General features: G+C 43.7%; 3 protein-coding genes across 3 annotated transcripts; 2 read left to right on the top strand and 1 right to left on the bottom strand.

Moving 5' to 3' along the window:
- Positions 1-97: 97 nt before the first annotated feature.
- Positions 98-1,777, bottom strand: B0H65DRAFT_429085 (uncharacterized protein; the record flags this gene model as incomplete). The annotated part of the gene is made up of 3 exons (XM_062824799.1): positions 98-1,267; positions 1,340-1,465; positions 1,529-1,777. 3 exons carry the CDS (start codon positions 1,775-1,777, stop codon positions 98-100), a joined length of 1,545 nt encoding a protein of 514 aa, XP_062680762.1.
- Positions 1,778-2,874: 1,097 nt separating this feature from the next.
- On the top strand, positions 2,875-6,081 carry B0H65DRAFT_443744 (uncharacterized protein; the record flags this gene model as incomplete). Its single annotated transcript, XM_062825645.1, has 2 exons — positions 2,875-3,841; positions 3,893-6,081. The coding sequence occupies 2 exons, from the start codon at positions 2,875-2,877 to the stop codon at positions 6,079-6,081; spliced, it is 3,156 nt and encodes a 1,051-aa protein (XP_062680761.1).
- A 13,364-nt stretch (positions 6,082-19,445) lies between these two features.
- B0H65DRAFT_235216 (uncharacterized protein) lies at positions 19,446-20,905 on the top strand. The gene is made up of 2 exons (XM_062822248.1): positions 19,446-20,056; positions 20,115-20,905. The coding sequence occupies exons 1-2, from the start codon at positions 19,704-19,706 to the stop codon at positions 20,842-20,844; spliced, it is 1,083 nt and encodes a 360-aa protein (XP_062680760.1). The 5' UTR covers positions 19,446-19,703; the 3' UTR covers positions 20,845-20,905.
- Positions 20,906-23,215: the final 2,310 nt, after the last annotated feature.

The following is a 23,215-nucleotide window of genomic DNA, read 5'->3' as shown; positions in this document are numbered from 1 at the left end:
ACAGGATGCGACCTATTCCGCCACAGAAGTCCATCCAAGTAGCAAGAGCCAACCCAGGGAGAATCGAATCATCCGACCGCCTGATTGTTCAACAAAATCATAGGAACCCACCAGTAAATGCTCTCTCACCCCAGCTGTTCGTAGGAGATGGTGAATTTTGAGTGGTTGCCGTGAGCGAAGGAAAATGCGTGGGTAACGCAAAACGGCTATTTGGGATTGACGCAAGATCCGAGTGAGATGAGATGACGGTCGATCTGCTGGAGAGAATAGGAGAAGGCACACCCAGACTGAAAGTTTCTGCTGAGGCGGGAGGTATTTCTACCGGCTGACGCGTGCTTCGGACCATAGGCTTTCCCGAGGTAAAAGGCACGCTGGGGTGAAAGCGTGATCCTACTCCTGATTTAGACATTCGTCGGAGCGTGCCGGTACCGACTGGCTGCCCTCTCATCCTCTGCTTAGTGGCGAAATCTACTTCGTTCAGGTCTCGTTGACACACCCTCGCGTGTCTCATCCAGATTCTGATCTTCTCTTTAAGGTCGCTCACCAAATCACTCTCCTCTTTGCCCCGTCTCATGTGTTCATTCCATATCATAGTGGCTTCTGTCAAGCCAGCCATAAAGTGTTTTGCCATCTTTGGAATGTTGATAGGGGGCCTAGGTTGCAGCTGCACGGCAGGAGAGTCGTGATTGAAGTTGACGATACCTGAACTAAGTCCCGAAGGTTGTCTAGCAATCCTTGGTCGTGTTAAATAGGTGGGTGCTGCTTCTCCAGCCTTGGAAGAAGAGAGTCTCCTCACTCTAGATCGGCCGATGGGGTTCGATTTCACTTTGCTGATTTTGTAGACACCTTCTCCAAGTACACCAGGAACTGCAATAGTACTTGCCGAGCGTTGAAGGAGGCTTCCGGGGACCAAGGCTTGTTGCGGTTGTTGAAGGTAAAACGGTTGGCTAAGGTGCTGGATTGGCTGGGGACTCGCAAAAAATTGGCCTGCACTGCTCACTGAATGCAATAGGTGCGGATTGTTGGTGTCTATAAGCAGGCCCGGGTGTGCGTTGGTGATGTATTTTCGGTGTCGCCTGCTAGATGACTTGGTCACAGTCAGAGGATTGATTTGAGGAATGGAGGGAAGACCCTGCTGCTCTCTTCTAATCCAGAAACTGTGCCCGAAGCCATGCCTGCTGGAAGCCATAGTCACTTCCCACCGCTTCATTTCTCTCAGGACGGCTTCAAAGTCAGAAGTGCTTTTCATCGAGAACAAAAGTGACGCCTGTCTCTCATTCAAGTATATATGTGGTTAGCCATGTCGGATTGCATCATGTCATGGTTGCCAATCACTCACCCTTTCAGGCCCCATGGGATACCAAAACATGAAAGCACGCTCAGAAGGTGAACATGCGGCGGTACACTGCGAAGGAGGGTCCCTGGCTTTGGCGGCTGGGGTAAAATCTTCCAAGTCCAGCTTCGCCTATGGTGCCGGTTTTAGAACGTTGCATCGTAAGGGAACATATATGGATAATGTAGGACTGACCAGCTCATCTGCTTTGTCCTTGACATGTATCATCAACTGATGATGCCAGATGGGCATCTGGGAGTTTACCCCAGCATTGTAGGGCATCCCACGCGATCGATCGAGTTGGCTTTTGAGGACCAGTTGGGGATCTTTGAAATTGTTGTGGCGCTGGTTGATGAAGACATCTTCAAGCTCAAAACGGCGCAAAACCGGACTGATGGTTACCGCTGTTTGCTTTTTCGGCTTCTTGCTCTTCGAGGGCGCCATTCCTACCAACTCTGGAAGCAGCCGAGGCGATAATGAACCTGGACGGGAGGGACTTGACGGGACTCCGTAAGTAACTGCAGTTTACCTAAGTTTTAACTGCAGGGGCGGTCGTCGTAAGAATCAAAGCAAATAACTGAAGGATGTTCGAGAGAGAAAAAGATGACGGAAGAAGGCGCTGTGAGTTGCCCTCCTCCTGTTTCGAGATTTGGAAGAGGAAGGAATCGAAAAGAGGCGGGAAGGTGCAGTGCTCGACAGTCGAGATCACTTGATCTCCGCTTCATCTTGAGGGGATACATGCCGCAACTGAATGTGCTCTTGGGCAGTGACTATCGGCGAACCTGGGGTTGTTCCTTCCCATGATAGCTCAATCCAATGTGTGCAAGCCAAGGTTCAAATTGTCCCATGTAAAGATACCTAGGTACCGGTACACTCGCGCAAAACGGCCGTAATATTTTTGACAAAGCCATAATGATCAAATTGAGAGTTGGTTAACTCCAGGAGAAAAAAACTCCGGCGTTTCCTTCAAAATCCATTGTGTCCTGTGCGAGTGTCATTGGCCCATGTTGGAGGAGCACTTGGAAGCGACGTTGAAATATTTGGATGTTGTTCAGGTGTCAGTGAGAACATGGAGCTATCGCTGGAACAGAGCTGCCAATGTGGCTCGAGCGCGACGTGCGTCAAGCGGGGCATAGGTGTCTTGGCTGGTGACTGACATTGGCCAGTGCGCTGCAGGGAATGACCTTTAGCTCTCTGTGCCAGTGGAAAAAACCGACGCCATGCCGTCAATCCCTCCCGCGATTTCAGAAAGTGGAAAGTTCGCAAGTGGCAGACCAGCCTCGCGTCGCATTCCCTGGGCCATCGCGACAACTTTATACCTTCGAATTCGACCCCAACATATCGAGACACCGGCATCTGCATTACAGCCACAAATTCCAATACCCGGATATCATTACGTTACGTTACATTCGACCAGCAACAGTTTGAGACGAACTCCCATTGGCGCCCATCCCACCCAACAATCGCAATCGCAAACGAAGCCTTCCTAGCTCTCCCTCGAAGCCCTCAGTGGGAGCCGTACTGCGGCTCGATCCGCCAGAATGGCTCCTCCGAAACCTCAACTCATGCCCGAGCATACTGTCGACCGTACGCCCGAATATGAAAAGTTTATCGAAGATCTGCGTGTCTTCCACGAGAAGCGCGGCACCAACTTTGACCCCGAACCCAAGATGGGCAACCTGACGGTCGACCTGCTCAAGCTATTCAAACACATCGTCGAACATGGCGGATACGATAAGGTCTCGGACGAGAAGCTGATGTGGCGGAAAATGTGCGAGGGTCTAGGTCTCATGAGGCACAATGCGCCTGCCGATGCTTATACGTTGAAACAAATATTCTACAAGAACTTGGCCGCCTACGAGATCAAGACGATCCACAATAAGGAACCCCCTCCACCCGAGATTCTTGAGTTTACTACTGCCAAAGGAGGATCACTCTTAACTAGAACCCTTGAAAACTTTACCGCCAGGAGTTTGAAAGGTGATAAGGAAGATTCCGGTGACGATGGGACTCCGAGTAGGGAGCGGAGTACTGTTGACACTCCCAACTCGGCTCGCGCGTCCCGGGGTCTCAGAGAAGCGCCTGCGCCGAGGGTGATTTTCCATCCAGACACAAACTCGACGCGGCAAACACGACATGCCGGTTCTGCGCAACAACAACCTGCAGCCAATCCTTCCTCTAACTCCAATTCACAACACAACCAACAACCCCCGTCGCATTCGCAATCCCATTCTAGTACTCCCATACCTTCCCACGGCCCGCCTCACGCCCACCAAAACCGAGGAAGCGCGTCCGTTATGTACAACCCAGGTCCAGACCACAGTCACCACCTGGTGCAGAGTTACCAACCTGCGCCGCTGCAGCCGCTGCAGCTGCGCATCGTCGATACACCTACGAGCAATCCCGAGTTATTCAACAAGAGGCGGCGCCTTCTCAGGCAACCTGGCCCATCTGGCGCTCCCGGTGCTCCCAGTACTTCGGCACTGGTACGCGCCGCCCTTCCACCAGGTAAGTCTTGTCGCGACCGCTCCCTTGATCACATATGCTCACCAATCATAGGTAGCCTCGATGGCCCGAATATTTATGAGCGCTGTCTCCTAGCTCTCCGATCCGGTATCCGTGCTGAGCAGGCCTTTGGACTCAACCACCTAGTCAAGATTTCGTTTGAACGCGGCGATAAGTACAAGTTCGCACAATTCAGTGGATTGGCCGAAGGGTTGACCGAGTTTGCCCTGGGCGTAGGCAGCTTATTCTACGACGTCGAATGGATCATATCGAATGACCCCGATGTCGACGACGGCGAAATCGGCGAGCTCGATGGTATCAACGGTACCCTTGATATCCTAGAGCGCATTGCACAGCTCAAGCGCAAGGATGTCCAAGACAACTTTCAGCCTTCAGAGTTTACCGACCACATGACACTTATTACCGAAGCCGTTCTTACCATTCGGAACATGGTTATGCTGCCGGACAATGCCTGGTTCATGGCGGATTACCCACCGATAAAAGATCTACTATGCATTCTTCTTCACCTTCCGGACATGGATCTCACCGTGGAGCTCAAGCATTTTGCGCTGGACATCGCCGAACAAATTACACCCAACTTGGTGCTGGAATCCGACGATCCCTTGTATCAAACCCTGCTTGGCCAGCTCAAGTCTAACGACCGCGGCACGATTCTCACCGCTTTGCGAGCTATTGGTCGTATCTCGATGAACCATGCCACGGAAACCAACAAGCTTCACGATGTCCCGGTGTCTGTCCTACAGAACCTTATGGACTGGCTTCTACTCAACGACGACGAGCTGGTTGATGCATGCCTCGACTTCCTGTACCAGTATACTGCCGTTGTCCCTAACTTGGATACCCTGATCAAGGGTACCAACGTGGAGCACCTGGTCACCCATCTCGTCCGGCTGTTGTCTCACGGTGCTAAGCGCTACCACAAGGATATTGTTGTAAGCGAGGCTCGGATCGTGTATGATGCACCTTCCGAGCAGGTCGTGTCTATTCCTCCCGACCTTCTCGAGCGGCTGTTGGCCATGGAAGAACCGGAGCGCACACACCAGTGGGTGCGGTGCACGTTCGAGGAAGATCCTGACGCACAGGTGACACAGATAGCGATCTGGCAAGCCTACAACGCGGCATTCCTTGAGCCGCTAAAACGTACCGGACGAAGCATGATCAACGCAGCCGAGTTCATCAGGAACATCAGCTCTGTGTACCATACCGCTGGTGCGCAAGTATTCCGTGAACAGGGACCTACTGGGGAGGTTCAGAGCCGATTCATAATTAGGGGAATCAGACCTCGTGCGTTTCCCATTAGTCCCGAAAACCGTGGCTACCTGGGCTGTCAATGGACACGGCAGCCCACCAGCGACGAGCAGCAGCAACAACTACAGCAACAACAGCAACACGTTGTGTGCGGCGCCTGGCACCTAACCACCGAATCGATGTGGAACCACATCCTCACGCACCACCTCGGCGAAGCCCCCGGCACCGACAACAAATTCTCCAACAAAGAAGGTACCTACTCCTGCCACTGGGATAGCTGCCGCAGGTACCCGGCCCCGACCAAACTCAACCTGATGCAGTTGATGATGCACATCAAGACCCATCTCAAGGCCGAAGAGGCTCGCCACAACGCCTTATACCCCACCCTCCAACCTCCCCCTACCCCTGCGGCCGGCGGCGGCGCGACAGAGCCGTTCCCCGGTGGTGGTGGTGCTGGTGGTATGACCACTCCCGGCGGCGGTCCTGCGCAGGTGGCGTCTTCGCCAAAGAGATCCAAGACGAGGGTGATCAAGCCGGCCGGCACCATCTCGCTGACGTTCGAGGAGACGGCCAGCGTGCGGGACGAGAGGAACCCGAACGTGCCGCCGCAAGCGGCGGGGATCCCGCTTAGTGCGGTGCTGATTCTGAGGAATATCGCCAGGAACGTCGTTAAGACCGATGCTGAGGAGCGGTTGAGGAAGCAGAGTCGCAAGCGGTTGGGTCCCACTGATGGCGAAGGCCAGGAGGATGATAGTGAGGCCAAGGAGGAGGAGGAGGAGGAGGAAGAGAGAGCGTTGGCGTTGGTATCAACATCATCGTCATCGTATCCTGGATTGGTGGTGTCGGCGGATGCAGGGTGGAACGAAAGGTTGTTCCGGCCTGTGATGCCGAGGCTTTGGGAGGTTTTCTGCGAGAATAGGCTGTTGGCGCCGTATATCACTAGCTTGTTCAAGCTACTGGAGCCTGTTGAGTAGAAGTTGATGCGCTCCTATGGTTTTGGACTTGCCGATAATATGTCGTCGGTTGGTGCCAACTAGAGCAGTTCTGTCTTTTTATCCTGGAAAGGATGGAAAGGGACAGAAGAAACTGAAGAGAAAACAGTAGCAATGATGTGCATCGTTTTAGTTGTTCGTTGACATACCAAGTTTCATGGCTATTATGGTTTTGGAAGGTTTGGTAGTTGATAGGTGTTTGAGATGGATGACCATGATCATGATAGTAGCATTAGAGAAGAAATTCTAGAAGGGGAGTTGAAAGTCCTAACCACCAACTGCGTTGCGCTATGAAGTTTATTGCTTAACTTTCATTCAGCGCCCTATTCTCATTACATACTCGGCTACCTGACGGCGTCATTTAGAAATTATGAACGAGGGGTTTCACTGTAAGGACACGGATTAACCAGTGATTGAAGGCAACCAGGACGACTTCGTACATACCGATTCAAGCCAAGATGTTCAGTTGGCTAGCAATGATGTGGGTGAGATATGTTATGAGGATGCTATGCTGGGAAGATTGGATTAATGTTTTCAAGTTGTGATCATCTGCGCGAAGAAGCTGTGCAGAATGAGTTGACGACATGGATTGGTGCAAGGTGAGGGAGGGAGGTTGAAAATGGGTGTCGAGGTAGGGATGCGCAATGTTGCTGGGCATCAGAAACACTTTGAGCTCAACCTATGACGTGAATGCGTGATATCGAAAAAATGAGCTTCATAAAAGCCGATACATGTACATTGAAAGGAAGCCATGATAAGTGTCAAGCATTGCGTAATTTCCTTTTTTTTTTTTTGGAAATTTTTTTTTTTTTTATGTTACCGTGTTATGATGTAGGATAATCACTAGACAGCCAGCCTCCTTGGAACTTGTGATGCGCTCGGTGGGTGAGAGAGGAAGTGAATCAGTTGAATACGCAAAGAGAGCAGTAACAAATGAGAGTAGAGGGATGAGCGATTGAAGTATCGAATGAAAAACCCAAAACCCCAAAAAGTACTGAGTGTTCGACCACCTTTCTGTCGTGAGAGCGACAAGCCGAAATATCGATGACAGTGCCAATCAAAGTGTCATTCACCGGTTCACCGCTCACCGTTTTCGTCGTGTGTTTGCGGCGGGCGGGCCTCTCAGCCCTACGGTAAGGTGCAACACCATCGTTCTGGGCTGTCTGCGCAAAAACCCACTTCACGATCTTCCTCTTTTTTTTAGGACCCACGTTTGTTGAGCGCTGGTTTCAAGGTCCGGGGGCAGCAGCAAATCATCGTGAACTCCGTGCAAGGTCCGTGTGAGTGGAGGAGAGTGGAGGAGCCGAGGCCGGGGAAGGAGCGTGACGTGACGGGGGAAATGGTACCTAACCCACAGAGAAAATCATCGTGAACCCCGAATCGGGCCGGAACTTACCTTTTGGCGTGTTTGGACCCCCTCCCCCCTGGAGCCAGCCCGACTCAGAGAGGCGAGACGAGACGAGCCACGACAGTACTGCTTCCACTAAGTTTAGCATTTGTGATCGCCTCTCCCGCACCGCATGCCCATCATGCAAGCGCGGGAGCGACAGACAAGCAGGATCGTGAACCATCCCATCCAATTTACGCCAAGCATCGTGAAGCGAGGAAGGGGAACTTTAAGGGGTGGCCCGAGCGCTCCGTGAGGTGCCGTGCTCGTTAGACTGGCTGGGCGGCTCCTCCCAGGGGTCCAACGAAGTGGCGACCACCGTTGAAGCCATCGTGAAGTATTAGGGGCGCATGGCATTGGCGGTAAAGGGGCACTGCGGGTGTGCCATGTTTCACGATCTTTTCAATCCACCCCGGTTTCCCGACTGGTTGGATCTGACGATGGACTGCACGACACTCTCAAAAGGCTGTGGCGACGATGCGGCTGAAAACAAATCGACGACATGCGATGTTTCCCAATTCAGTAAAACAAATATCAAAACGGAAATGTCAACAACAACACAGCTGGATGAAGGGATCCAGCTATGCAACTCCAATCAGAAAAAGAAACCGCTTGAGATGGGAGAAAAACCATCCACTGGTCGGGCATCGACAATCAGGCAGCATTCCCGAACAAGTTAACGACAATGATATCGCTGTTATCAAGTCAAGCTCGTCCAGCCTTATCTTTTTCTCGGAATGCCTTCATCAAGGCTACCGATGAAAACTCCAAGCGCCCTATGCGGCACTCCTTCAAGCATCCGGTCTTCTGCTTGCTCGAATTGCAGGAGGACATGTCACACCTCAAGTGCGGAAAGATGCAAGTTGGTCGCACTAAGGAATGGTCTCGACTTCCTTAGGTCTGCAAGTTGAGAGTCGGACATGGATTCGATAAACTCGAAACTTCTGCCAAGTATGCAAAGGCATAAACAAGAAGCATCCGGCATCTGCCATTGACCGCAACGACTACCATCCGCGTCACCGACCTCAGTCATCATGGAAGAAAACCGGTGAGGTACCTGGCATGATGATGGCTGTCAATGTCGTTCCGTTTCCGATCGACAAGCGATGCATCTTCCTGCTGGAAACAGGGGACTGCGGATTTGCTCCGGACGGCAAGAACGAGAATAGGGGCATACGTTCATCAACGGATCAACCGTCATAGATGCAACCGCGCAAGCTTGGCCCTTTGAGTTTCGACAGGATATGCTCCCTTCTGGATACGACATGTTCTGCATGGTGTGTACACACTGGCGTAGATCTCTGGATCCTGGTCAGTGGGATGATACCGGTTTCGACCAGTGGTGCCGTCCAGCGGGAACCTTTTGAGCTCGCCTAGACGTCAATGCCGTCGCTTGTGGCACATGACCAGCAAATTCTTCCGTTCTGCGTCCGAGACCGGTCCCGGAGTGCCTATACATGGCGTAGTGATATCCAGGGGTTTTCAAGGTGACAGCCCAGGGTGAACACGAGCAGAGATAGAGGTAGGGTGAGAGGGTGGTAACCAGCTTTGACCTTACATAGTATGTGACGTCTAATTCGGTATTCCGGCATTGATCCGGCGGCTGCTAGTTGATCACTTTTACATCAGCAATAGCCAACAGGAATCTGAGATACTGAGTTTCATCAGGCTTAGCGACGACATTCCGTAGCACTCAAGAGTCGTGGCGTTGCCTGGCTTGCGTATGGAGGCATTTTAGGCTCGACAGCTGTGCCGCAATTGTGCAAGCCGACGAGATGGGAAAGTGAGTGATAGTGGAATAGAAACTGAACGAAAAGCGGGGGCTTGTATGACAGTTGTCGATGGCTGGGCTGCTGGTGAGAAACCCGAGACGCAACTTGAAGTTTCTGTTTGGCGAAGGATTGCGGAATTCTGTGACACAGATGTCCTTTTGAAACGATCTACAGTAACGCCCAAATGCGGATTGCAATCGGTACCTGACTTGCTTACTCATCGGTTAGGTATAGAGTCCACCCTCTGGGGGTTTCGCTTACAGCTAGCCAACCGACTCTTATCGTCCCTTTGAGAATCGGATTTTTTATATATAACGTGCAAGGCCTGTAATGGCCAGAATCTTTAATAATCTGTTTTTCTACCAAAACACAAGCATAAAAGATAGTAAAGGATTTAGATTGTTCATCTTAATTACGTGTATTTAGTAATATAAATAAATTATTTTTAAAATGTTGTAATGTGTTGTTGTAGTGTTGTGAAGGCCTTGTGGCCCGTGCGCTAGACTTTTATAATAGAATATTTAACTCCTCCTTTTCCTCCTCCTCCCTTTATAAATTCTTCTTATCGTTAGAATTATTATTTATAATAATTATTACCTTTGTATAGCGTACAGGTACTTCTAGCTTCTTATTAATTATCTTTATAATTGTTATAGCCTCTTTGTTAAAGTCTATATTGATAGCCTTTTCTTTCCCTTTTTTAAATTTCTTTTTAGGAAGGTATAGCGTTAAGGGGAATTTTAATTTTAATTTAGCTAAATAAATATATTATAATATAGTAGGGAATTTATTAAGTATATTTTTTATATTTGTATTATTGAGAATAAATTTAATTAATAAGGTGCTCCCTCTACGAATCTTTTTAGCCTGCTTTTTATTATACATTTTAAGAGGTATAAAGTTTTTATTATAGTTAGGAAGAGTAGCTTTCCTTATAACTTTATAGAATTTATTTTTGTTATTTTTAAAAATAATTAAGAAAGTGTTAAGGTCTTATTCTATTAGTTAGGTAGCCTTTTATATTTTTATTTTTAATATCTAATATAAATAAATAGGACTTTAAATACGAACTATAAATTTGCGGCGGTCGTTATTAATAATGGCCTCGTCCTAGCCTTCTTTTTACTTAAATATTAAATTATATTCTAGGTAGTTTATAGTAATACTAACGAGGCTATTAGCGTTAAGAATATTATTTTTATTAAATTTAAGCATAATTTTTTTTGTCTTTAATTTTTGTAGTAATTATTATTTAAAGTTAGGATTTTCTTTGATAGCGACCTTTTTAATAAAGATAAGGTTGGTTTATTATATCTCCTTTAATCCTTCCTTTATATTAACTACCCTTTTTACTATAACCTTAGTATCGAGTATTTCTTTTATATAAACGCTATTGTTAATAGAAATATATTTATAAGGGTTCTATTTTTAAGCTTCTACTTTAATATAGCGCTTCTAATTCTCTTACTAATTAAATACTAGTTTTTATATATTAATAGAAACCTTTAAGGCAACCTTTATATTGTTAGCTTACGTTTTAAATAATGAGTTAGCTTTTTTAATCCGTCTTCATATAGCCGGTAAATCGAAGGTACGAAGGATTTTACGTAGTATAATAATTTTAAGACATTTGGGGAATAAAGGTTCTTATTATATTTTTACAGCCTTACGAAATTTATTAAGAAGGACGTTAGGTTTGAAAAGCTAAAGATTAGTCGTTTCTTATTCTTTATAAATATTATTTCAAATAAAATTTACTTCTTTAATTTTCTTCTAATTATTTAAAAAGACCGTACGGTTAATATTAATAGCCCCGCTAATAATCTTATTTATTAAAGCCTTTTAATATACCTTCTTAATTATTTAATAAACTCTTATATTAAATAGTTAAAATATATAGTTAATATGTAAGGGTAGAGTATAAAGTATAATATCGAAGGCCTTATAATATTATAGAATATATAGGTCTTTATAAGCTTCAAATCCGTTTATGAATAATACTTTATATACTTTTGGCTTTATTAAGAAGTTTACTACTATATTATTGCTACCTTTAGAAGGCTTTAATCTTTTAAAAGGAGGTAGGTAATTAAGTAATAAATTAAATTAGTCCTTTATAATCCTATTAAATAAAAGAGATAGTTTAAAAGAGTATTTATTAAAGTATTTAATTTATTGTAGTACCTAGTATATATTATTATATTTAATCGATATATTTAGAATAACCACATTTGGATCTACTTTATATTTAGTTTATATATTACTTTATATTTATAATTAAATTAATTTAAAAGAGATTAAATTTAATTATAGATAACGAAGTTAAAATTTTATTATAATTTGTATTTTAAATATTAGGAAGGAAGGGATATTCTTAGCTACGGCCGATATAATATAAATAATAATTAGACTTTTTTTTTATTAAGATTAAATATAATATATTTTGTACAGGCTCTATTCTTTATAAATAATGTTTATTATTATAATAATTAGTATAAGGTTATTTAATAAAATAATATAAGGGGATATAATAAAATAATATAAGGGGATATAATAAAATAATACGGTCCTATACTTTTATAATTCTTTTAATTTCCCTTATTTAAAAGGGAGATTTATTTATATTTTAAATATTCTCTTTCTTAATATTAAAGCTATTATAAATAGCCTTTACTTTTTTAAACTAATCTTTAAAAGAATTTAATTGAATTTTAACGTTTATTCTTTTTATATTTTTAAAGCTAGCTACTTTAAATTCGAATTTAGGGTATTTCTTTCGCTATTCGATAGGCTAATTCCTATAGAAATTCATTAAAGGGGGGTATAACCATTAAGTACGTAGTTAATTTACTAATTTGATAAAGGAAGTATTATTTAAAAGGAAGTAGCTATAATTAGCGATTTAGATTACAATATTAAGATCTTTATTTTATTTATGATTAGGGCTAGCGGTCGATAGGTTTTTATACCAGTCGGTAAAACTTTACCCTTCTTAATAAATATTATATATTTTTTAACAATAATTTTATTAACGTTAAATAATTCCCCTATACTTTTATACGTAACCTTCCCTTTATTTCTAATTTTAGTATTAGCCTTAGATCATAAGGTAGTAAATTGCATTATAATTATAGTTTAATTTATAATAAAATACTGGGCGGCCTTCTCTATACGAGATGTAACGTTGGGGTTAAATATAGGTGTTTGCTGCGGTGCCCTGACTGGCCTATAATAATAGCACCAGTACAAGGTTGCTACAGTGAACTATGCACTTGTAGCAGAGCGGAGCGGAAGCGGTAGGAAGTACGACAGCAATGCTGAAGGAAGCAGCGTAGTTGCAAGTACAATAAAAGGATGTTGTAAAAGAGGTCTTAGAGAGGACTCTGCTCTCAAGACAGAAGATTACAGTGGACTCTGCACTGTGAGAAAAGACTATATTGTATTGCTTGACTTGTGCTTGCTTGCTTGCTTAAGGAGTGACGAACTGAAGGAGAGGAGAGGTCTCTATATACATGGACACTAAGCATCTAGAAGCTTCTGTTGAATCCTGTGATGACAAATCAGTCTGGAAGAAATGCTAGCTAAGTTATAAGACTCTAGAATACAGTGGCAAAACCTCTTGTATTCTAGTACATTCTGTGGGGACTGAGTCAACTGATTCCGTAGAAGGAATAGTTCAACTAGCCTTCTATACTACAAGGTAGTACAAGGCAGTTACAAGGCACAGTACTAGCCACACGTTAACAATAGGTATAATAAAATATATATATATAAAATAGAGTACAATGAGAGGAGTAGAATGAAGTTATTTATAGTATAATATAATAAAGATTGGTAATGTTCTAGTTGAGTATAGTTTTTATACTATTATAGACTTTGTACGTTATATATAAAAAATCCGACTCTTAAAGGGACGATAAGAGTCAGTTGGCTGGTTGTAAGCGGGCCCCCAAAGGGAGGCCCCATATGGCTGGCCCCTAGAGGGTGGCTAATGCGTGCACCTAACCGACGAGTAGTTGTGCGTGGAAGGTACATCTTGCGCTGCTGGCAGGAACAATTTGCGACTCCATCGGAAGGCACTGTCGTTGTTATACGTGGCCGGGTTTATGCAAATTCCAACGATGGCTTGTGATAGCAGTGAGCCCCGGTCTCCCTGTCGCAGGCAAAGGGATATCAACCTGGGGATGTATAATCCTGCAAAAAGAGGCATTCCAGATATCTAATTCCATCTGAGTTAGCTTTTGTTGGTTGTGGTAGCAATGGGCGCTTTGGGCAGAGGAAGATATGAGCCTGATACTCGTCTGGGCTCGAAACGCTACAGACTATTAGCTGAAACTAATAGTCTGGTAAGGCAATTAGCAAAACTAGGGCAATTAGTGATAAAACTTGGGGTATATAGCCTACTACCTAAAATGCTAACAAATAGAGGTACTACAAGTTTGTTGTATATTTGTAAATAAGTTAAGATACTTACATTTTTAAATTTGGCTATATCTATATCGTTACTACATTTCTTTATAGTATTTTATTTATATTATTACTATATTACTATATAGTATTTATTCGTAATCTTCTTTATTATCTTAATCCTCATTGTCTCCCTATCTCTCAAACTCCTTATCGTCCTATTTATCTTCATTGTTATTAGCTTTATTAACGAGAATAACTTCGTTATCGTCGTCTTCAAACTAAATAACTTAATTAGCGTTAGGATTAATACTAATAAAAAACGCAATAAATACTTACTTTACTAACACCTTTCTTTCTATATTATAAATCTATAGAGGTAATAAATTACCATTGGGTAGCTAATTATAAAGTAGCCTTATATTATTAATTGTACGGTTAATTAATTTTCCTAGTATTATAAGTATTTTATTCTTTTTATTGTTAAATTAATTCTAATGTGTTTTTCTAACTTTTTAATATTGGGTAATAAAGTAATTCTTATCCTTTAACCGTTCTAATAGTAATTTTATAGCTTTACTTTATTTAATTCGTTTTTTACCTTCTATCTTTAAATGTATTCTAATAATTTTTACTTATTCCTTATAGTTTCTTTTAAAATTAGTAATCTACTTGTATAGAGTAACCTTTTTAATACCTAAAATTCTTTTTCTAATCCTCTCTTACTCTTTCTTTTCTATAGGAATACGACCGATATTATCTATTATAAATTGTAAATAAATATTACGAATAATAATTAGCCTAACCTTTATTAATAATTTATTAATACGAATTTCCTTTTTAATAATTTCTTTAACCTCCCTTTTCCTCATTTTTCTATTAACTTCTATACTAGAAATTACTATTAATAAAAAGCTAGATTATATCTTGTCCCGCTTTATTATAACATATTTAATTATTGGATTAATAAGTATTTAATTGATTTTAGAACGTTAAATACCTTCGTTAATATATATAGAATATCCTTTAATAATTAGTAGCGCTAAAGGAAATGTAATAACGTTAAATTAATCTTCTTTACTAACTAGCTTCTTAAGCGGTATTAAAAGGCTATAATTTTTGTATAACAGGACTATTATATTATATATTATAGTATTTTTTATAATAGAGAATATTTTTTACTTCTTTATTATATAAAAAAAACAATTCTTTTTAATAGATTTATATTCCCTCCAGTTAAATATTTCTTTATTATAATCTTTATCAAGAGAAACGTACCATCTTTTCTTTAATATAACCTCTAGATTAATTACTAATATAAAAGGATTAGCCAACTTTAATAATACAATTTCTAAGTTAATACGGTAAAAACCAACCTCCTTCCAAATAAATTTAATATTATTTCATTTAAATACTATATTATATATATTATTTAAACTATCAAAGAAAGTAAACTTAATATATTTAATAACGCTATATATAACTCGCTTAAATATATCCTTCTAATAATAATACTTATAGAATTAAAAAATACTAATATCGAATAACTATAAAAAATAAGTTAAATAAGGGGGGAAGAAGAAAAGAATAATATTATTCTTATAATAACGCTCGTAAAATTCGATAATATAATAACTATTATAATTACCTAATACTAATAACCGCTTCTCCTTATTACCAAATAATTTAGTATATTACTTTTAATAATCAAACTAATATAAAGTAAATTAATTATTAATATACCATTTTAATAAGGTAGTAAAAATAATATCGTCGTAAAGGTAATTATTAAAATAGTTTTCGCTAATTTAAATACTTAATAAAATAATAAATATTAGAATAACCCGTCCCGCTATTAATATAAATTTAATAACTATTATTAACTCTTTAATATTTAAGTTAGATATTTAAATCGAAGGTATTTTAATATACGTCCAAACTATATAATTCTTAATAAAATAGCCGACTTAATTACTAAATTCATTCCCATTCTATTAATTATTTATAATAATATTATTATCTTCGATAACTTCACAATATTAATCAAATACGTCTTCTATAGAACTTCGTAATTATATTACTTTTCGAACCTAAACGAGGGATTTAATACGTATAATCTTAAAATCGTTATTACGAACCATATATTCTTAAACCTATTATCTATTAATATTGTCTAATTTATTATTTATATATTAAATTTATTATATTACTATTTAGAATTCTTAATTTATTACCTCTATCCCTATATAAAATTAATTTAAATATAATTAATACTAATTAAATATAAAAAGGGTTAACTAATTATTAATAATACGTATATTTACCTATAATAATATAACTAAATCCTCCTCCTCTATTAATTTCTTATTATGATTACTATTCTATAACTTTAATTATACGCTGTTTATACAACCCTATAATACAAAATATAGCGTATTAAATATAGTCGAAGCTACCCTAATACTTTTAAATCTACCGCGAAAGAAAATAACAGCGGCAATATTAATTATTATATTAATAACGTCTTTAGGAATACCCTCTTTATAAAGTTTATATCTCGTCTTTTTAAAAGGTATTGTAAATTCGATTGTTAAAAAATATAGTAATTTAATTAGAAGTATATAATATAATTAATAGTATAAAGGAGGATAGATTTCAGAAAGCGCGTCGCGATTGAGCTAAATTAGGCTAGCATATATACATATAATATTTAATAATCGATTACGAATATAGACATCACATACACATACTAGAATATTCAAAAACGTCAAAGTTATACTACAATTTAATTTGTACTATTAAAATAAAAACTACAAAAAAAATAAAATAATAACTGAATATAAAATCAAACGACGAACAATCTAGCGCATTTATATTTTAAATATACGTATTATATAATTAGGAATCTAAATATAAATAACTTTAATATATTTAGCAATATTTAATTAAACCGAGCTACCTTCGTTTACTAGTAATTTTATAGGTGGCCAATATACCAAAACTTTATTGCTAATTGCCCTGGTTTTGCTAATTGCCCTACCAAACTATTAGTTTCGGCTAATAGTCTGTGGCGTTTCGAGCCCAGACGAGTAGTATGACCACAGTAGATGCAAAACTGGAGCGAGCACAGCAGGCGCCACTTGGTGGTGGAATTCCGATGTCATGGAAAGTGCACCCCCACTCTGACTGCTAGATGGTTCCTTTTTCTACACCCCCTGTACTTAGGTACGTACTTGCCAGAAGTACAAACGATTGGCACTAAACGCCAACGGCACCTTCCCCGCACTGCAACCCTAACAGGGAACGCCGGGGCTTCTAGATTCCACTTGAGGTGGAGGTCGACCAACCCCCTGAAGCTGAACACCCTAAAATCCTCCGCTAACCCCGCGCCCGTATACTCAACAGATTCGGAGCTAGGAAATCATGGAGGACGGTATGGGGCTCGCAGTCGTCGGGTTTCTGGACGGTAGAAGCTAACGTTGCACCGAAAAGTCAATACTTTAGCGGCTTTCCGTCATTGGTTTTATCATCGAATGCAGAAGCCGCGAGTGGTAACTAACGGCCTGCTATGTTGTCATGGACAACAGTATCAGGAACAACGCTATCTCGAACAAATCACCCACAAGACATCAAGACCAAGTTACCCCGACCGGGAAGCCGGCATTGGGATTTGTCTAGTGAAAGGCGGTAAAATATCCCATTTCCACTTCTCAGGGGACCAAGGGCCACAGCGGAGTGAATGAGAATCGGGATCTCACGAGTGTTACCGTTTCAGGTTAGATCACGGGACCACCGTGGAGGAAGTGAGGCCATCGCTCGGTTTATTCTGGGGCGTAAACCCGTCGGTATTCGCGAACAATCAGCCCAGTCAGACATCCATGTTCCCATTGATGAGGGCAGACCCGTCGGTTAGAAGGAAGATGAATGAGGTGATGGGTTAGACGTGCTCAGACGTACTCCTCAGAGTTTAAAGATCCATGGGCATGGATTGGGGCCCAAAATGCTAGTGCCAGCCTTGCACGACGGTCCTGTCCAACCCCACAGTTTCGTACCCCCCGCCCCTCCCCCACTCTTTGACTTCCTCCGGCTCACTCCCGGTCGTCCCCTCGCCAAGACCAAATTGAGAACTCCAACTCTCCAAGAAGCAAAAAATCCCAACGAGATGGCGCACCCACGGCACACCCACGGCACCACAATCAGCGCGCCATTGGGAGAGGGTCTCAGGCTCCCAGGCACGCTGCACACTCAGGCATTCTTCGGTTTAAAAAAAACCTTGATGGTCTTGTGACCTGTTGCGTACGATCCTAATCTTCGGATCCCCCCGATCCCAGAAGGCTTCAACCAGCTTCCGTCGAGCTTTGCCTGTGAGCAGTCTCACCGCTAGCCAGCAAGCTGTCATCCCGTGTTTTGGTATCTCGGGAACTCCTTCAGGGATACCTATACTCGAGCTACAGTATGGCAAAGTAGAGACATCAACCCAGAGATAGTCAGTCTCTGGAGCAATTCGATCCGACCCGGCACTAATCAGGTGTGTGTTATGTTTTTGTGGCTGCCTGCCGTTTCCATTCGTCGAAACTACCATCTTACTACCTAGAGGTATCTGTTGTGTGTCTTACTCCGCAAAACAGACAGTGGTGATGGTGGTGATGTTTGGAGTGGTAGCGGTATCGCTGGGCTAGCAAGGCTAGGTAGACGCGGGGGAGAAGCCGACTAAGGCTAGACGCGGGGGAGAAGTGGACTGGGATATCCACGGCCACCGACTACCGTTCTTTCACATTTGACTCCCATCATGATGTTGATTCATTCTTGCGTCAAGCCCATCGACTACCGGGGTGAAAGTGATAGGGGCTGCAAATTCGAGCAGTGCTCCCGTCAGTCGACCAATATCATGTACAGTGTCCAGTACCTACCGGGCTAGAGGTATCTACACCCTGGTTCGAAGAAGGGCAATCTGGATGGAACTGAAGTGCAAAAACTGCAGGGACGGAGAGTGCTAGCTTAGTAACTTCCTCTTCTTTGACGGTTTCTCCTTCCCAATGGCGGCAAGAAAGTTGTTGTCATTTTCTTTTGTCTATGTGATTTTACGTACTTTCCTTGGGGGTCTGAGGGGGGGTCACTGCTGCGGCATAATTCAGTTCGCTGTCGATCCCGGACCCATTTGACAGCCGTTCTCGCAACCGCAACCATCTCCATTCAGGTCCGAAAAACAGAAATTCTTGGTTGCGTTGCACACAGCAATTGGAGAAGGATCCAGACCGACGTTTAGCTTCGGAGGTTCGCAAAGGGTTCAAACTAGTGGAAGAGCTCAGCAGCAGTGCTGCCACACAGAACCACAGCATCTCCGAGTGTGACTGGAGGTGGGCGCGCTGACGATCGACAGAGAACCACTCCAGATCAGACAAGTGCAGCACTGCAACCCAAAGCGCCAGCAAAAACTAGCACGAGAAGATCTCGACTCGCCTCCGCCCCCCTCGCCCGCTTCTCGGATTGCTTGGCTCCCCTGGCCCTGTTCGTCCATCATCACTTGTCAAACCCTCGCAGGCTTCCCCATCCGTTACCCATCCGTTACCCAATATTCACCAGAATTACCCATCCATGCTTGGCCACCACCTGGCATAGAGACCCGCCTGGACTTTGCCTCATCCCATCTCCGGTTTTCCTAGTGTTTTGGCTTCACGTATCCGTCACAACTCCTATCCATCCATCTCCGCCCTCCAGACGGCGTTTTGTTTAAAAGACCCCAAGCTCCCTCCTCTCTGCTCCCTCCTCTTGCTTCTTGATCAAGCAGTTTTGTTGTCGCTATTGAGGAGCCCTGGTACCTTTGCTGTACCTTGAAACGACCCCCTTCACCCACTGGTCATTCACTTTAATACCCAAACCTTCATCCCGTTGTTGTTTGTTCCCTGAAAAACTCCGCCACCTACACGTCCAAGCACGAAGCACGCACCTTCCTACAAAAGGGCCACCTTCTTGCAACGAAATCTCCATCTTGCAACTATCCAACCTTCAACCTAATTTCACCAAAACAAAGTATCAAAATGGCCGCCGCTACTCGCTCCGTCCGCATGGCCTCGCGCCTTACCTCCTTCTCCCGCCCTTCGGCTCTTTTTGCCCAGAAGGCCTCGGTCGCCCAGCGCGCCGCCTTCTCGGTTTCCATTCGCAACCTCAAGTCTGAGGTCGTCAAGGAGACGGAGGTCCCGGTCTCTATCTACTCTGGCGCCGCCTCCGCCAACGCTGGCGATCACTTCAGCATTCCTGTAAAGCCTCGCCAGCAGGTTGAGGAGAGCGAGCCCGATGAGCACGTGCAGCCCTTGGAGGACAAGGTCTACCGTCAGATGCCTCGCACTCTTCAGAAGATGAGCGTCATGGGCAAGGTCATCATCATCACTGGGTAAGCTACCTTTTTCTTCAGATCACAATCCTAAGATCAATTGCTAACAATTTCCTAGTGGTGCCCGTGGTCTCGGTAACTACATGGCTCGCGCTTGCGCTGAGGCTGGCGCCAAGGCCATTGCTATCTTTGATGCCAACCAGGAACTCGGCGACGAGTCTGCTGCTGAGCTTCACCAGAAGACTGGCCTTCCCGTCTCCTTCTTCAAGGTGGATGTTCGTGATGGCAGCGCCATCAACGCTGCCGTTCAGAACGTTGTTGACCTCTATGGCGCTCCCGACGTCCTGGTTAACTCGGCCGGTATCGCCGACTCGAACATTCCTGCCGAGAAGTACGATGCTGCTATGTTCCGTCGTCTCATCGATATCAACCTCAACGGCTCTTTCCTGATGTCCCAGGCCGTTGGCCGCGCCATGATGGCCGCTGGCAAGCCCGGCTCCATCATCCTCGTTGCCTCGATGTCCGGCACCATCGTCAACTACCCCCAGGAACAGTCCTGCTACAACGCCTCCAAGGCTGGTGTCATCCAGCTCGGCAAGTCTCTCGCTGCCGAGTGGGCCAAGTACAACATTCGTGTTAACTGCATTTCCCCCGGTTACATGGATACCGCTCTGAACAAGGTCCCTGCCCTCGACGCCCAGAAGAAGATCTGGAAGTCGCTCACTCCCCAGGAGCGTCTGGGTGCCGTTGACGATCTCAACGGTCTCTGCGTCTTCCTTGCCTCTGACGCTTCCAGCTTCATGACCGGCTCCAACGTCATCATTGACGGTGGTTACACCCTTTACTAAGCTGATCGCTTATGGGATATTTGGTTTGGGGGAACACCTTATAGACGGTTTCTGTTTTTTGGCTTGATACCCTAAGACGTTGTGTGCACGGAACATCAAGCTCCTGCACACACAAAAAAGAGTCACGGACGGATTCCAGTTTTCACGACAAAGGAAACGACACCTTTTTCTGATTTCGGTGGATCTTTTACAGTTGGCATGGCGGCTTTTCTTTTTCTCTCTACTAGACGGGCAACGGGGTTTTCACAGCGCAGCGGATTTGGCTTGCTGGAAATCTTCTTCGAAACGAAAAGACACAGGAAAGACGGGATGGCGTTTGGGGACATGGATGAATGATTTACTTTTTTCCTCGAGTTGAGTTGCTTTGCTTGCTCTTTGACGCTCAAAGAAAGTCACAACAAAATGCGGGGTGAATGGGGAAAGGGCCCTCCATGATCGAATCGAACATGGTCTCTCTTGATAATAGGTAGACGACATGATTCTTGGCGTCAACAATCATGACTGCTTATTCAACTTCAACACATACTCTTCCCTTTTTCTACCGCTTCGTGATATCGTGATACGTAACTCGCTTGAAGCCGTCCCCATCCCGCAACCGCGAAACACGAGACACGAGAATCAGAGCCGTTGAAAACCGCGATCATTCGACGGTTGACAGCTTGAATACGACACGATACTACAAGCCACATTTCCTTTCAACAACGACGCGACGCACAAGGCCAAAAGACTTCAACAAAACTAACGAGCACAGGGACGAACGTCTCTTTGAATCCAAAATCTCGTGGCCCTGTGGCTCTTTCTTTTGAGTTAGGTACCTCTTTGGTCCCTCTATCTAAATGACGTCACAAAGTGGATCCAGCCTTTCTACATCGATAAGAACCAAGGAAAGAAAGGACGGTCGTGATTTTTTTAAGTTGATTAGTTGGTTAAGTGATTAGTTATACTGGGTCACTGGCATCAATAATAATCAAAATTCTTGGTATGAGTGGGGGGGACGGAATGGCCTGACCCTGGAAAACGGAAAACGGAGGAGGACCCTACTTAGGGGTAGGTAAGGTACTGTAGGGGTCGAGGCAGTCAACAGTAATCTTGGGAACAGGAACAGAGACGCTGGAAAAGTTCGGTACGGCGGAATATCTGTGAAAGAGCTGTTGGATGAATGGGCGGGATATCCAGGGTAGAGAGATGAAAACTGGGGAGGCAAGCTAGCTAGCTGGCTGGGAGACCGACGGGAATGTGTTTGTATTGCGAATGAATGATCGGTTGGATAGTTCCTTCGGTGCGTGTTATGGGTTACGACGGGTTGGTTTGGTTGGTTAGGTGGTGCTGATGGGTCGGTGAGGTCGGCTCGAACCAGGACAGGACTAGACAGGCTTCATCGGTTGAACTTTGATGAGACTTGGGAAAGTTCTGTTATATGGTTGGTGTTGAGGACGCCGAGATTCGGACTGGACTCGGCTCCTCTCAACACGAAGAAAGGCTTTTCGATTTTCACGCATACCACATCAAGAGGAAATAGGAATCGGTTTCAAGCCTCAACGTTCACTTCAATACTACTTCCGTATCCTCAAGCTATCTTTACCATCCTTCCCGTCTGCTTCTTCATCCCATTCTCAACTTCCACTTTGTCCTTGCCATCCTTCCCCCCCGTCAGCATGAAGAAACGTCAACAACCATCCTACTTACCTACCTTAGTTAACAAAAGCGCACCATGATGACAGGCCCAATAGACACACACTCTCTAGCCCTCAACGTGAAAATCCTGCCCCATCCATCCTGGTGTACAAGTTCAAATTCTTCTTCCATGTTGTATAGTACCGTAGCAATCATCAATAACCAAGAAAAAAAGATGTTCCGCCTCTTGACACAATCCCCAATTCCCAACCCAAAGCCTGTAGTAACCCATGAATAAGACAAGAGCTCATTTATCTGTGCGTGCGTATCGAAAGGCCGTTGTCGTTCGAGGAAACCAGTAAACAGAAAAACATCAGTCGCGCTCCGGCTCGCTGTGCTATGCCTTTTACTTCGCCATGTGCTCTGGCTTGCTTGCTCGCTTGCTTTGCATTTCGTATTCCGCTCGCTCGCTGTGTAACGGTTCGTGTTTTGTTCCACGTGTAGATGTGTGTGTATACGTGTGTGCTCCGGGTTCGTTCCCGCTCGTTCGGTCAAGAAATATCCTTCGTTCGTAAAAAAGATAAAAAGAATACCAAAAAGAATTGGCGTTTAAGGATCGAAAGTACATATGTTATGTGTTGGGTACCCATAGATCGCTCAAACCAAGAAAAAAATCCCAGCAGATGCAAAATCAAAGATCTGGCCGGCCATGTAAAAGGTAGAGATCAAGATGATGACCTAACCCAATCCACAACTC

The sequence above is a fragment of the Neurospora tetraspora genome, assembly GCF_033439725.1.
Source record: "Neurospora tetraspora strain CBS 560.94 chromosome Unknown B0H65scaffold_5, whole genome shotgun sequence".
Classification (NCBI taxonomy): domain Eukaryota; kingdom Fungi; phylum Ascomycota; class Sordariomycetes; order Sordariales; family Sordariaceae; genus Neurospora; species Neurospora tetraspora.
This window is presented reverse-complemented; position numbering and strand designations above follow the sequence as displayed.

Coding starts and splice junctions, on each gene's coding strand:
- B0H65DRAFT_235216 (XM_062822248.1), top strand. CDS start 19,704: ATGGCCGCCGCTACTCGCTCCGTCCGCATGGCCTCGCGCCTTACCTCC. Junction 20,057..20,114: donor AAGGTCATCATCATCACTGG/GTAAGCTACCTT, acceptor ACAATTTCCTAG/TGGTGCCCGTGGTCTCGGTA.